Here is a 15,504-nt window from a genome sequence, read left to right as displayed (position 1 = left end):
CTGATGCTGTCTTCAAACTATATATATTCAGCTTTCATCAGTGCTCACCCTTGCAAATACCCATTATCCAGAACGATCTACTCTTGGAACAACACAGATAGTTGATGTCTCCTCGTCTTTCCCAATAGCCAGTATCTGTCACGACGCTGAAATCTGCAGGGTGCAGACACTGGTTCCGTCCACACATTAAGTAGTTCCAACACCAGCACTATTGTACCAAATCAGATGAACCCTGACGCACCACATCTAACTGAGTGTCTCCCAGTGCAGCTACACAGAAAGTTCTTTAACTTTTCATATGCTGCTGTGCTGTTGTTAATTAGTCCCCAAAAGGAATATACTTATACTCAACTATCAGTCTGCATCATTCTCAGTATTCTACTTCTGCCTATTTCTCCCATCTTCTGGACAGCCATGTGTCTTCCACTTTGTTTTGATTTTGTAACATCGTATTGATTACTTGACTGTTATTGTTCTGTACCCTTTTACTTCTACTTGAAAATCGTTTACAAAAACAGAGGAAGCAATGACTTAGCACAACCCTCAGCATCTTTTATGGGAACGTCATCATTTGCTTCGTTCAAATTCAGCCTCATTTTTCTAGGAAGCCTGGCTGTAGTAAAGAGCCAAAGACTTTCTAACTTTATTAATGCCTGCTAAATTCAATAATCAAAACTAGGCACCACCTTTATTTCTCCGCTATACTATACAAAATTGTGCCACTACGTTGCTTTTAAAACATGTAATTTTTCTACCTCTGATTTTGGTTTATTTTAGTTAAAATCATAAAATCAGTAATTCTTAGACTCACTTATCCGACTGCTCTCCTCTTTCAGCAATGGTCATTATCTCTATGTCTTTCAAGTCAAGTATACTTATTAGCTGTTTTTAATTTCCTCAGTCCCACTGGGCAACACTAGATCATTTGCATCCCTTATTTCTTTGCCGTACAAAGTCCATGGATAAGTAATTTGCTGCCTCCTATTCTCCCATTTCAAACTAACAATAAAATGAGTGAAGTTAGAAGATACTTATTTCACGCTTCCTTACTTTTGGGTCAATTAACAACAGATTCCATTTTAGGAACAGAACAGAATTTTAAATAAACACAACAAAGCTAAAGACGTCTGAGAGTATTTGGCCGATTCTATGCTAGTTTTTCTATAATGCTTATGTCTGTTGCTGCAGCAGAGAGACCCCAATTCAAGAGCAGGAAAGGGGAAGGAGGCTGATGTACAATGCATAGAAGCAGCTCTTGGAGCAGCCAAGCTTCCTGGAAGGCAGTGCTAACAGTTGGCTCATGTTTTCTATCAGCTGGCTACCAACACTATACACATCCTTACCGCTAGCACAGAATGAGACGCTGTAACTTCAGGTTACGGAGAGTCTTTGAGAGCTGCATTTGATTCCAGGTTACAGCCCTCATGCCGAGAGCTTGAGTTGGGCACATCCTTATCATCTGGGGGAACACCATCCCATGTCATCCTGATCAGCTTACCTGTTCCTGCCCTGGTACCTGGGCCACCTCACCAGAGAAGCCCTTTGGGAGGAGGTAGGGGAGGTGCCACCCTGGAAGTTATGCTGAACTGCAGAAGTACCACGCCATCTACTTTGGCACTGATTTTCCCTATATCCTTGATTTATATTACGCATGGAAGCCTGAGTATTTCCTGCAAATGGCAATACTTACTGACTTCTGTTTTCACAGTCAGTGCAAAAATAAATATAAGGCCAAAACTGAATTCCTAATTCAAGCCAAACTCCAACAGACCTTTCAGAAAAAAAGGCAGAAAGGAATCTGACATTTTTGGTTTAGTTACTCATCCTACAAGTTTGATTCTGTTATATATTTGTGGTTACTAACAAGCCTCTAGTGGGCTACAGCTCCCAGTAATTAATGTTTATTTGTTCCCCTTTTTCTAAATAATATAAATTTTGGCTCTCATGTTCTCACACAAAGATGCAAAAAGGGGAAAACAATGTATTTTATTTTGAGCTAACAAGGTCTATGACTTCAGAAAACAGGAGACATGCAAATAATATACCAGAGCTTACACTTCTATATAACTAGAGGAAAAAAAAAAAAAGGAATTGCTAAAAACTAATTGGGGAGCATCATACCAACTGTAAAGAAAAAGCAGAGTGCAGAGCAGAGGGATAATACACTTCTACCTGGCCTCAGAAAAAGTTCAAGTGCAAATACTTGTTTTATTTTTAAAGCAATTTTACTTTTTTCTTCTTCAATGTATGCCTTATTAAATGAAAATTTTAGATACTGAAAACTCCAAATTTAGTAGTTTGGAAAAAGATTAACAGCAAATTTAATCATACTTCGGAAGTACAGTTTCTATTTACTGAATGCTAAACGGATCTGAGAGAAGAAAAAGGGAAAAATTGTGATGTCTCACAGATTACTTTCCCCTCATATAACTTTTAATAATAAAATGGAAGTTTTGGGGTGGAAGGAAAAATTGACATTTACTGACATTTAGCAGTTAAAATGTAATCCTTCCAGAGAATGAATAGCAGAAAAAGGTGGGGGTGGAAGAGAAGGGAATCAACTTCTGCCCTGATTACACAAAAGAAAAACGTTAAAAAGCGTGGAATAAACTGACTGAAAGCACAAAACCACAAGCATTTGCAGATGAAGTTCTCCCAAGCATGGAGAAGGATGCCAGAGGTCTCAGGAATACTGATTTTTGGGCTCCCTAGAAATATTCCTTACAAAACAAGCAGTCAGCTACAAACCATTAACGGTAATCAGTCATACTGAGTGGAAAAGAGATCATTGTGCCTGATGTTTCAGTGGCAGTAATTAGTGACCAATACACACTAACACACAACTCAGAATCTGCATAGGACTCTATTTATTTGCTTAGGAAAATGCTTTATAAATTTAATTAACCCATTTTTAAAAAGCAAGTAGAAAAGAAGAAAATCCCCATGAGTTTTGTAGCAGGGGCACCAATCACTCTATGTACATGCAAGCTGAAACACAAAACATTGGCTGAGATTTCTGTTTAATAACGCAACGAACCGTGCATAGGAAACTAAAGATTGACTGCAGTCCAAAGGTATAAGCTATTTAGATAACTTGCAGATTTAGATTAAATATGGTGTGAAAGTGTAAATTATCTTGATTAAAGTTAATTTATTTCTTGATTAGAGTATTATTTGAAGGCTTCAACAGATAGCTTAAGACAACTCAATGCAGCCCAATTTCTCAGTAGGGTTGCCACATGAGAGGAGTCATTCCCTCTGAATTCCTTCATGAATCGGTTCAAGTTACATAGTTGAAATTGAGGGAGCTCTACTCTGGTGAACTCTTTTAGAAAAAAGCCTGATGTACTCCAGAGCTTTGAAAGATATCATCCTTCGGAGGTGGTGAGGAACCTTTGGGTTATGAAGCAATCATAAAACAGAACCTTGATTCACATTAACACTATATTAAGAGCGCTAATCTCAAGCAAAGAGCATTTAATGCTCTTGTGCACATAAAGTAGGGAGTAATGACATGCAGTTGTCTAGCGGTAATCCCCTACGCAGCAGGAAACCAAGCGAAGACGGAACACATTAGTGTTATTCATTTTTAATATACACCAGTGCAATGTTCCTTGCTGATGTAGGTGGTGCGTTGTGCACAGAAGAAGTTGGTGACTAGCAGTGACATCAACAACACCTTCCCCTACCAAGTCATCCCTATTTTGACTTGCACAAATGCAGGTCAGTAGATCAATTTTAAAAGACACAAGCGACCATTTTGGTCTGCTGAGTCAGAGCATCCTCAAGAAACAGAGATGAAGAAATCGTATCTGGAACACAATGACCTGTGTTAGAAAACAGTTGTTCAGCACACAATACAAGGCCGTAGCACACTGAATGGGATCAGATGTTGGGAGTTTAGGAGGTTTACACACACAAAAACAGAGAACACCAACCTCCTCGCGACCTTTGATGCTTGGGATAGATGGGAAAGATGACGTGTGTGAAACTCCACATTCAGCAGTGTCACGGATGCTTTTCCATCCTATCCTTAGACGGCTGCCACACAGCCCTTTCTCACACTCACTCCATGCAGGCTCCAAGCCCAAACCACTCTCCTTCTCCAAAACTGCCCTCCTGTGAAACATGCCCCTTTGCTCGTAGGATGCAGGCAAACTCCTGCTTTACTTTTTTAATTAAACAGTCCTGCACAGTTATTAGTTCATAATGCCAAAAATGAAGACTCTCACAGACACCAAGAACCAGTTTGGGGTATTTTGATTCAACAAAAAATTATTGTTACTGTGTTGGATGTTTTATTGAACCAACACTTGTGAGAACTTTCTCCATATTTCCCCTGTGAGACTCGGCTTTTGTGCACAAACACACAACATTGCAGTCATTCACCCTCCCTCACACCTCCACAACAGTGATTCAGACAGCAGAGAGGTAGGAAAGACTCAGCATTAATTGCTCTTGTATAATGTCTTTCATCAATAACGTGCATTGCTGTTTTCTCCTCCTCTTTACTGCAGTAAGAGGTTAGTTTTTGTAGATTTTGAGCGTCACATCCCATTTTTCATCAGTAACAGGCACATGGCCCCAGCCCAAGTCAAGGCAACCACACTCACCTGCCAAAATAGAGGCGTGCCTGGCAAACAGGGTTTCTGATATGCAACTGGAACGAAAAGTCACTCTCACACTCCCTCTGCCTTCAAGAGGCCTTTAATCACAGCATCTCAGCAACAGGAAAAAGCTATTACAGAGCTGAGAGACTGGAGGAAAATTCCACTTGATACCAATCCCCCAGAACGGAGACCGTTTCTAAATTAACTGACCTTTCCTCATCCACCACTCTCACTTTGCCAGTCTGCTTCCCTGCACTCTAGTGCCAGAAAACCTGTGAGAAGCTACTTTGTAGGTTTCCAAACATAAAGAAAATCTACTGAAAACCCACCCAACTAAATCTGATAAACCTGGCAAAACACCCAATTTCAGTAGACAAGAAACAGCCTTCCAGAGGTTCTGCCCTTTGTAAGAATGACTTGTGTACCATGAACCCCAATGCAGAGCCAGTGATGGAAATAAACAGTAAGAATACAACCAGCCATCAGAAGCAGGTTGTGATTCTATTCCAAGTTGCAGATACAAAGCTTAGTCTTTAAAAGTCATGAATAGGCAACCAAAAATTGAATTAAAACCATATCTGCATTTGGGTACACGATTTCATTACGTATTTGAGACAGTTTAAAGCATGAACTCCGCATTTCTCTAAAGTTCCAGCTTCTGGTTTTAAGAGTCTTCAGCAGTTGCTTTTTACCATAATTTCTATTAAAGGTGGAAAAAAAAAGCTGCAGCAAGTGCCTGAAAGGGAGTTTCAACACCATTATACTGTTTGCATTTCCATGGGCCAAGTCTGGTAAAAGTGCTTTCCTGCTCTGCCCTTCACAAGGGGGTAGGGGGAAAAAAAAAAAAAAAAGATCTAAATATGAATAGCCACTGTGAAAAATCTATTTCACTTTATCTTTACACCCTGGTTTAAATAAGAACAACTTGCCCAGGAAGACACACCCTTACATGAAACTATTATGCAAGTGATAGGCATTACCCAGAGCTACAGCCCTCTGTGGAGCTGAGGCCGCAGCTCTCCCTCCCACTCATCGGACAGGGGGATATTTCACACCTGCAGCAGAAATACACTTCACACAAGACGAGCAATCAGATGCCTTCTGAAGCTCAAAGTTTCATTACTTATTCTGACAATTTTGTAATTGGAAGTTGTAACAACAGGATCTAGAAGATCACAGCCAAATTTGTACGCTATATTGAAACGACAGGGTTTTTCTTCACATTTGCAATACTCAGAGAAGCACTTTTCTTCTCTCGAGACCTTCACAGCGTCACTGCCACTCGGCTCCTGAGGCAATGAATGTCACAGGTTAACTACGTACTAGAAAATACTTTTAAATAATGCAATTTCCCAAGGTCAACAGGAGCGAGGCTTAGCTCCCACCCTAAGGGGATGGGCGGCTCAGAAAACCCATCCAAGCAGGTTTAACTGGAGCAGGTTTCACATTACTGGGAGAGGCAAAACGACTGATCATTTTTCATGTTATCATTCATAACCAGACATTGAACACGGGTCAAAAAGAATAGTCCTCCATTCTCCTTTATCACAGGCTCACTGCTACAGGTTTTCCATGTATGCAAGTGCTATTTTGTTCACAGAAAACCTCTTTAAAAAGCAGACGACAGAGCAGTGCCCTTCAGAACAGAGGCCTTTGAAAGAACAGGAAGCTTCTAAGCATCAAGGAACCATCAAGCCCCGACGCCCTCCCAAGCGTCAAATTTTGACTGTAAATTGATTGGAAAGGGAAGAGTAGAACAAAATGAAAGGCTTTTACTCTCCACAAAGACAATGGAGACGTTGTACTGTGGCGTGGCTGCAGCCAGGCCAGAGCACGCAGCCCCCTCCCCTCCCTACCTTCCAGCGCGGACATCTTTGGTGTTAACAACTCCGTTGCTGTGGAAACCAGACTGCTTTTGACAAAGCCACATTGACTAAAAGCAACATGTGGGAAAATGGAATAAGGCCCTGAGAGAAATTAATCCTTTAAAAGAAAAAATAAATAAATACATTTTTGGTTAAAAACAGAGCAAGTAAAGGACAGTATTTCTCGTCATCAGAGCTACAGGCGAGGAGAAGGCTGGCAGCTATGGCAGTCCCAAACGCCAAGCCTTGTGGCACTACAAACGGGATTTTAAGGACACTTCATCCCTGAAATATATTATTAGCAGGAGTACACAGGAATCCCATGCAGAACACAAGCGTGCGAGGCGGCTGCTCCCTATCCAGTTTTTAACTGCTCTTCTTTGAAAACAAAAAGCAAAACCCAAATCCACCCCACAGCGTAATAGAAACGAACTGCAGTTACAAATCACTACCCAAACGCTTTCATAAGGCTTCCCGCTGATTCACACCTAGGCAAACTCCTCGCCCCAGCTAAAATTTCACCACACAAGAAAGTTCAGTGGATAAAGAGCATGAGTCACTCCCCACCCCGCCATTTCCAAATGGTTTATATATTTTAAAAGCGCCATCCAAAAAAACAAACAAACAAAAAAGGTTTTCCTGAGCTCACCGCTTACAATGGACTTAATAAATCTTTCCTCAGCCCTAGCTGACTCAGATCCCAGGAGCTGCCTTAGGGCCTGTTACTTGGATCGCCAGCGTACTTAAGAGAGTATTCAACAATAAAAAAAAAAATAATCCTGGGAAAAAGCCCATGGAGAAGAGCCAGAGTTTGAACTGGCAAAACTTAAGAACTGTGAACGGTGCAACTTTAATGATCGGCTCCTCAGCCAGAACATCTGAAATTACTAGTAAAGATGGCACATTCAGGGTGGCTTGTTTGGTTTTTTTTTTAAAGTAAGTTCAGCAAGAAAACTTTTCTGGAGGAAAAATTAATTTTACACAAACATAGTATTTGCTTTTTCTCTTAAAACAGGCCATGAAAGCTTCAGTGCAAATGCCATATACTACAAAGATTCAGGAAGTAGGAGGCCACACGTGATTTACATGCTGAGAAAGAATTCTCTCCCCCTTCACTCCTGAGGTATTAAAATGCTGGAGCATTATAGCTTAATCTCATTTACGGAGCTTTGAATCATCTTAAGTACTTAGGAAGTCTGTGTAAAATAGCACAATCCACACAGTTTATGCACTCTAATCCAGACAAACTGCACCACCAGCTTTCACTGGTGATGATGGAAAGAAGTTCTCACAGTTTTCCGATTAAGAAAACAGGTCGTCTGCTCTGCTTCCAACACCGGCCACATCTCTGCCACTTGCCCTTTCATGAATGTCGCCACATCTTGCGGCGTTAAGAGCCACAACACAAACAGTTCACACAGCTCCACTGTACTTAAGGAAGTGAGCAGAGCTATGCAGACAGCTGTACTGCTGCTCTTGCTCCCAATGACAGTGACATCTTCCTTCTCTATGCTTCCCATGAATTTATCAGAGCATGAAGATAACCTTTTTTCTGTTGAGACTTAACTGGCAGCGAGCTATCATGAGAACCCACTTATTCCCAGACCAGACTGCTCTTACATAGGGTGCTACCACAGACAAAGAAAGATATACTAAGGAAAAGAAGATGTGCGTGAGCCACGACATTCGGGTGTGGTTTTGATTCTTTCCAAATTATAAAAGATGTTATCAGGTTTTTCCAGTCTGGGCATCTCTCTAGATGGTATTACCCCAAGTGAATGAGGCTGAAGTACCCTTGTCTTGTAAATGAACTTTAAAATTCATGCTTATTGTTCCCTTGCACTAAAGCTGATTTGCAAAATCCAGTTATCTGTAATAAGACTCCCGGCTAGCATGAAGCAGCAAGGTTTTACTTTAGTTAAATGGAATAGGAAGATTTAGACTTCGAAGGGAGGAGGGAGAGACAAAGAGAAGGGTCTTCTAGTCCAAAGGGGGTGTCAAGCACTAAGTTGTGTCTGACAGATAAGCACACCTGCTTTCCCTTTAAGCACCTTCCTTGCAGTTGAAATAAGACACGTATCTATAATACTTTCTCAGATCTTTGAAGCGGGGTGAAGACAGGGGAACACAGCTTGATCTTCCCAAGCTCTGCTGCTACACAAGTCCAGGTGTAGCTTGGGCCAGTTTGCTAGTAGAGCGGAGGAGAACACAGAAAGTGCAAAGTTGCATCAACATAGCTTTGTTTTTTCAAGATGACTTAATGGTTTACAGTATTTGCCTTTCTGTTTGCACTTTATAGACTTTATAGACTTAATGAACTGTCATTGAACCTAGTAACCATTTACTACACATGGTTTTATTATTTCAGTTCTCAGATCAAGTCCTTTTTTTTTTTTTAAATTATTTGCTGCATTTCAAATAAGAAGACCAGTCAAGAATGTCATATCTTCAAAGTAAATTGATCAAGTCCACCCTTTTTAAATTAACTAGTCCAACTCACACTCTGGAATATGCCATTCTGGCCCAAATACGTACAAAGTGCTGATAGACTCAGGTCTTGAATGACTCACTGGTTTAAAAACAATTCGTGTAGCAGTAGAAACGACCCACTTTTTAATTGACTGAATGTTATTTTAGGTATTTTATGCATATTTACGTAATAGTTACCAAGATTGGCACTGAAGGATAAAATTCAAGGACCAGTCTCATGCTATCCATATTTTAGGTACTCCTCCATATACTGGGGGCTGCCATTTAACTAGAACTTTTCTGAACTCATATTCATTCTACGCTGTGTCTAGCTTTAATCTACATCACATAGCTCCTGGAGTTTATTACTCATACTCAGCTGTGTTACTGACTCTCAATTTACTGTAGCATGAGATAAACCAGTATAAATAGGCTGTAGGGAACATGGTAGGTAAGGGGGAACTACAGAATACTTCACTAGAAAGTGCTAATTTCCTCCTGAAACATACAATCACTCCAATAAAGCAAGAGCTCCTTCATCCTGCACAAAACCTAACTGACAATTACACCTGGTGCCCTGGATTCCCAACACAGTTCTAGCTTAGTACAACATTATTCTTCCTTATTCAAAAAACGTTGAAGTGTTTCATTCCTGATGTGGCATAATTTTCTTCTCTTCTAAAAACGCAATCTATAGCATCTAAGAAGCTTGTTAACATTTCCTATTCTACAATCAATCGTCAGCCTAAATTAACCTTCACTTTCACTGTACACGTTGCATTCTCTACTGCTGCATTCTTTTCCTTGATCATCATCTTATTTCAGGCAATAAACAGGGTATTATACAAGTATCAGCTATTTAGATAACTTGCAAAACAAATACTTTGGACTGTACAGTCTCCCATTTGTGAGCAATCACGACCTGACTTCAGGGTATACTAACTGAAAACAGACTATCTAGCAATTAGCTTACGTGATGTAGTATAACTTAACTTAATCAGAAACATTAAAATTGAATGAGAGGCAGAAACGTAGCTCAAGACTAAATGAAATTAAGGTTATGCAGAATGACTATCTTTCTCCACAGTTACTCCAGAAATCAGACCAACATTCTCTATATAGTCCTATGTGTGGTTTCCAAGAATCATTTCGGGAATTATTTTTTTTCCAAACTTTCTTTCTCTATTACCTGCTTTCTTTCCTTCTGAGCACAAAGTCATGCTAATACTCTTATGGATAACAGTAGAGCCTCCTACTCTATGATTATAATTTGCATCATTCACCAAAATTCCTTAAATCTAAAAGGCAAGGAGCCTGTTCATTTTTCTGTTTGCTTTTCACTTTATTTAACATTTGGGCTTCACCCATTTGACTTCAAATCAGCAAGTCACGTACACTGTATTGTTGGCACTTAGCAGCATAGGACATTTTCCATGAGGCAGGTCGTGGCTTAACACACTATTTATTCCAGTGGATAAGACCTAGGAACTAGCAGGTCTGTTCATATATACTGTGCCGTAACCTGGAAGTCTCAGACGACTGAAAGGCAGCTGCAGTATACGGTGCATACGCACAGTGCTTAGGGGAGAAGCACTTTACAGCTGCTGTGCTGTTATTCAGGAGAGTTTTCCTATCAAAAGTACCAATACAATCATAACCAAATGTCCTGATTTGAGGTTCTTTGTCTTCCTGAAGTTCCAAGGGTCTTTGTTTTGCTGCTATACCTGAATTGTCCTTCCTTTTCTTCTCCTAGAAAGAAGCAACATCTGTTTACTGAAGATGAATAGTACACCAGCGATGACGTGTAACACTCTTTTTACATCTGAAGCATCCACCAAAATCCTGAAGCTGCAGATGCAGAGAAGTCCCAATCCCCCAGCAGAACGCTCTCTAGCTCTCTTTTCTCAATCCCAACTCTGTCTGAGCCCTTTCTACCGTCTTTCACAAAAATAAAGTAGGTTGTCAAATGCACTGAAATATTACCTTGACACCGCTTAGCATGAATTTGCAACAAAAAGAAAAAAAAAAAAAAAAAGACAAAGTGAGGGGAAAAGAAAGAAAGAACAAGGGACTGTATGCTGGTGTTTTTTTAATGGGAGGCAAGTCCCAGGAGTTCACATTTTTCAGCTATTTTGGTCTCCTCCTCTCCCTAAAATCAGGGAGGAGTGAGAAAACCAGCAGAGAACACTCAGGCTGATGACACTGTTAAAGGAATGGAGGTTAAATTTTAGCCCCAAAAGGTAAAGTGAACAGAAGGGGGCAGGCTGGCAAAGAAGAGATAAAAATAGAAGAGTGACTGGACTTCACTTGACTGCTATTTCTGGTTCAACTATGGAAAGAGATCTGAGAAGTTTTTCTATTTGCAAGGGAGAGGGAGACCAAAACATAGCTGCCTTCTAGATGGCCACAGTCCTGCACAGCAGTTTTGTTTATGCTTCTACTTTTCTAAATCCCCCAGTTCTCACTATTTGGATACAATGCTGTTCAGCCAAAATGTCATTATGTGTCTAAGTGAGTAACCAGATTAGATTTTCTGGAGCAGGACAGCAATGCGTGTGGCATTTCAATCTAAAGGAAACAGAGCTGACAGCACATTGTAAAAGCGTGTAGCAAATCACAATGCCAAGCAGAGTAGACTAAGCCACATAATACTTTCGGAAAATAACCAAAGCCCTGCAGTATCTCTGAGAGGACGGCTTGTGTTTTCCCACTCTAAAATGATTAGGGAAATTCTAACTAGTTCCAATTACGTATACAGACTATACAGACTAAAGAAGACAACAGGGACCTCCCAATTACAGTATGTAGTGCTTGACTGACAAATGGCTCTGGGGATGAACGTTTCTGCCTGTTCCAACCCTTTCCTCTTGAGTACCTCAGTTAAAATTCCTTCCATTGAGCAATTTCTATCTAGATCCTGGCTGTGCTGGCTTTGTTCCCATATAAAAGAAAACCTGCAGGCAGAAAGCAGTGCCATCTGCCAAGTCAGAAGCTGCTTTAATGGGCAAGTTTGGTGTGAAGGGGAACAGACTATTAAGCTTTATCTTCAGCAGCAGGAGTGATGTTTTTCCTTTCCCAGGAATAGGTTGCATGGAGCACACTCACACCTGAGGTATTTGTCCACAAATATAGATAGATCTGAATGGATACTGTACAAGCAACCTCCAGATAAAAAAATCCAGCCATCATCCCTTTTTTTCCTGTTCAACTTGCAATTCAATCTTTACATTTCTCTTTACCTGTCAGACCTGTTTTGGGGTTTTTTTTCTGACAGCTTCATCAGCCTCCACTTTCTATTCCTGTAAGTGAATGATAACCCCGCACCCAGGAAGTACGACGCCAAAGCCCTGCTGTCCCTACACAGAGAATTCTGCACTGAAGCTGCTTCTGAACATATTTTTTTCCCCAAGTTTTGTTCCTTTTCTGTAACTGTTTGACTGGATGGCTTGCTCTGAAGCCTCATCTGGAGCAGGTCTGGGACTTGCGTGGCTGAGTTCAAGTTTCACGAGAAAGAATGGAAAAACTTCCTCTGAGTATTTTCATCCTTGCAAATATCTTCAGGGCTAGGAAAAGATCTTTCTATTCTTGCCAATTTACCAAGCACAGTTTTTACCCTTCCTCGTTGGGTAATCTTCTCATTAGACCATCTTTGGAGAGAATAGCGGATTCTCTCTGGGCTGCTGGCAGTTTTACTTAATTGCATATTTAACTTTTTATTCAGCACTTAAACTCATAACGATGAGAAATACATACACGCAACCAGCAAACTATTATCTGCCATTTAAACTCCCTAGAGAACTCATAAACATCTAAATATTTCGGTCCCTTTTAGAAGAAAAGTGCACACATTCCACAGCTGGGGGAGGATGACAAACACATACATAACATAATTTCAGTGATATATTAGCCATTACTGACAAAAATTCCAGTTTGGGAAGGGGGGTGGTACTTTGGTCCTTAATATATTTTAAAAGTTCTGAAAAAATCAGCCAGCTCAATCAGTGCTAAACAGAAACTGGTTTTAGAGGATCTACTGTAGGTTCCTCCTCCCCATCAGGCAGAGGACATTCTGTCAGAGCACAGCAACTTTACCTCTCTTCTCCCCTTCCCCAACTCTGAGCGCTGAATTAAGACAATACCGTAGAGGACTGTATTTCCCATTTGATTCCAGAGCTACAAAATTTGCTCTGGAACACACTTGTTGCCACTGGAATGGCCACTTCTTCTATTTTAAAATGGTTCCAGCCCTTATGACTGCAAAACCTTTGAAGTATGAATGGTATACAATCAGCAACAAAGCAGCTGAGCTCTTCAGACCCAGCAGAACAGCTTCAGTATTAACCATTATCCTTCATCACAGTGTGCCAAGTATAGAAATTAATGTTGATAGCACTTCAGAAGGATCTGATTAATGGATCACCTCAGAGTTGTAAAAACCTGACACTCCCCTCTGCAAGTGCAAAACCCCAGTACTTCCAGTCTGTTTGCCAAAACCTCCAGTTTCTCCATGATAAGCTTCGGCGAGTCAGCTACGTGAAGCTAATACAAAAACCAGTGTGACAAAGAAAATGACAGCGTTGGAAACATGTGAATTAATCAGCATGTTATTGTATTATAAGCTTTTCTAGTTTTTCTATTAAAAAAATCTTTTCAACACACAAAGCTACCAGATATTTCCAATCTGTTCTATCGAAGTGCAAAGGCGTTGGTGGGGGTAACAGTTCCAGCTTGGTAAGACCACGTCCAGACCTTGGCAGACCCTCCAGCTGACAGCAAACATGTAGTGTGAGGTTTAAGGAAAGGAAGGGAACCCGAAAGTGTACTTCTAGACATCCCAACTGTTCAGATTAACATCAGCAAAGTCTCAGTAACGTTCTTAAGTAATTCTCATGACAATCAATTCAGCTGTTTTTCAGTCTTACCATACAGAACCTCCCTGGTTCTCATTTGAGCTGCCTTTTTCTAGCAATGTGGTTTAAAAGCATCAGGGAAATCTTCAAGTTTAAAAGCTGCAGAGCAAAAGGCAGGTAAGCTTTATGTTCTCTAATGAATGGTTATTGCTCCATTTATTTAAGTGGTACTTATCACCATAAATACCTACTAAACTTACTTGCCAATACTGGTGTAATCAGTGCTTTCCCAGATAATGCCCTTCTGTAAATGGATTGCAAAAATAAAGAGGAGAATAAGTGAGTAAACAACTAGAAATGCCCCTTAAGAAAAGTCTTCAAAAGGGAGGGAAGCCTGAAGACCAATGAATATTTAAATACTTCCCAGATTAGGCCTATTTCATTGCACAAGACCCAAAATAGTTTCCTTCCCAAGTATTGCATAATATGTTCATTCAAAATCTAGCAAGCTTTCTCACAGAACACACCAAGACACTGCTCTCTCCCCCGCTTTTTTGTCTTTTGAATATGAACACGAGAATTTCACAGCTGATAACATTCTTCTGGAAACTCATGCAGAATATTCGGGAAAAGACTCAAAGTTTGGACTACAATGTCGTAGGTAATAGCAAACATCTCCACATATTCAAATTCTTCATGTGTCACTCTTGAAATGTAAGCAACAGAAATATAACAATGTGAAACGTAAGCAACAGAACAAGTAGCTTTTACAAGGCTTTGGAAGTGAACTCTGGCCTCCAAACCATAAACAAGGGAAACAAGAAAAAGCCAACATACCTTCAAAGCACATTTCTGGCCTGTCTCCTTGTTGAAACACTCCAGTACTTTGCCATTGATTCCTAATCCTAGCACCCGTTTGGAGAGTTTGTAGTCGTCTGTAACTGCATGTTTTTTTATCTCTAGTTTGACATGGGCTTCTCCCCCAGGCAAGGACTTCACGCTGCTCTTGCTATCCACGTGACTCTCTGGCTGGGATTCCTGTTCACCTTCACTTTGTTCCATATCAGGGAAGAGTCTGAGATGACAGATTCTCTGTGGGCTATCCTCAGCAGAGTCCCTCCTCTCAGGCGATCAAACCCAGTGCTTCAAACAGTCCATTGGCTCGCCATTTAGTCCTGAATGAAAACGTGAACGAGTATTAGTGATTGATGTGAACTAACCATTTCCATTTGCTCGCCATTTAGTCCTGAGTAAAAATGTAAACCAGTATTAGTGATTGATGTGAACTAACCGTTCTCCCGCCTAACCCCTTTCCTCTCTTCCTTTCCTAACAAGATGACCAGGCACTAGAGAGAACAGAAGTGGAGGTTCACCTCAGGAAAGCACACTTTGTTTAGCTTTACAGACCAGTCACCCCAGTTCCCATAAACACAGCTATCAGTTTGCAATTGTAAATTACTGCTTTTACCGCAACAAAGGCCTGCGCTGAGTCTTGGACTAAAGTCTTACTCAGCTAAGCTCTGTGTAACAGAATAGAGATGGCCTCTGCTTTGACGAGGTTACAAACCTGCATCAACAACTTGTTGCCTCAACGTTTTGTGTAGAAATCTCCGCATCGGTCCCCTGCCCCATCCCGACGCTCCAAGTCACGCAAGGGAACCAGAAATACTTGGATTAAACCCCAGCGGGGCACTGCCTGGGCAGGCATCA

At 40.7% G+C, this 15,504-nt stretch overlaps 1 protein-coding gene across 2 annotated transcripts in view; it reads right to left on the bottom strand.

Moving 5' to 3' along the window:
• Positions 1-14,969, bottom strand: part of MAPKAPK3 (MAPK activated protein kinase 3) — a 48,924-nt gene extending 33,955 nt beyond the window's left edge. The window contains exon 1 of one of the 2 annotated variants that reach the window (XM_074151742.1): positions 14,632-14,969. In XM_074151742.1, the coding sequence (XP_074007843.1) occupies positions 14,632-14,856 (225 nt within the window). In that variant the 5' untranslated portion in view covers positions 14,857-14,969. The remainder of the gene's footprint in view (positions 1-14,631) is intronic. The other variant, XM_074151743.1, reaches the window with a different exon arrangement.
• Positions 14,970-15,504: the final 535 nt, after the last annotated feature.

The sequence above is a fragment of the Numenius arquata genome, chromosome 8, assembly GCF_964106895.1.
Source record: "Numenius arquata chromosome 8, bNumArq3.hap1.1, whole genome shotgun sequence".
NCBI classification, from domain to species: domain Eukaryota; kingdom Metazoa; phylum Chordata; class Aves; order Charadriiformes; family Scolopacidae; genus Numenius; species Numenius arquata.
Note: the sequence above shows the minus strand (reverse complement) of the source record. Positions and strands in the feature narration are given on the sequence as shown.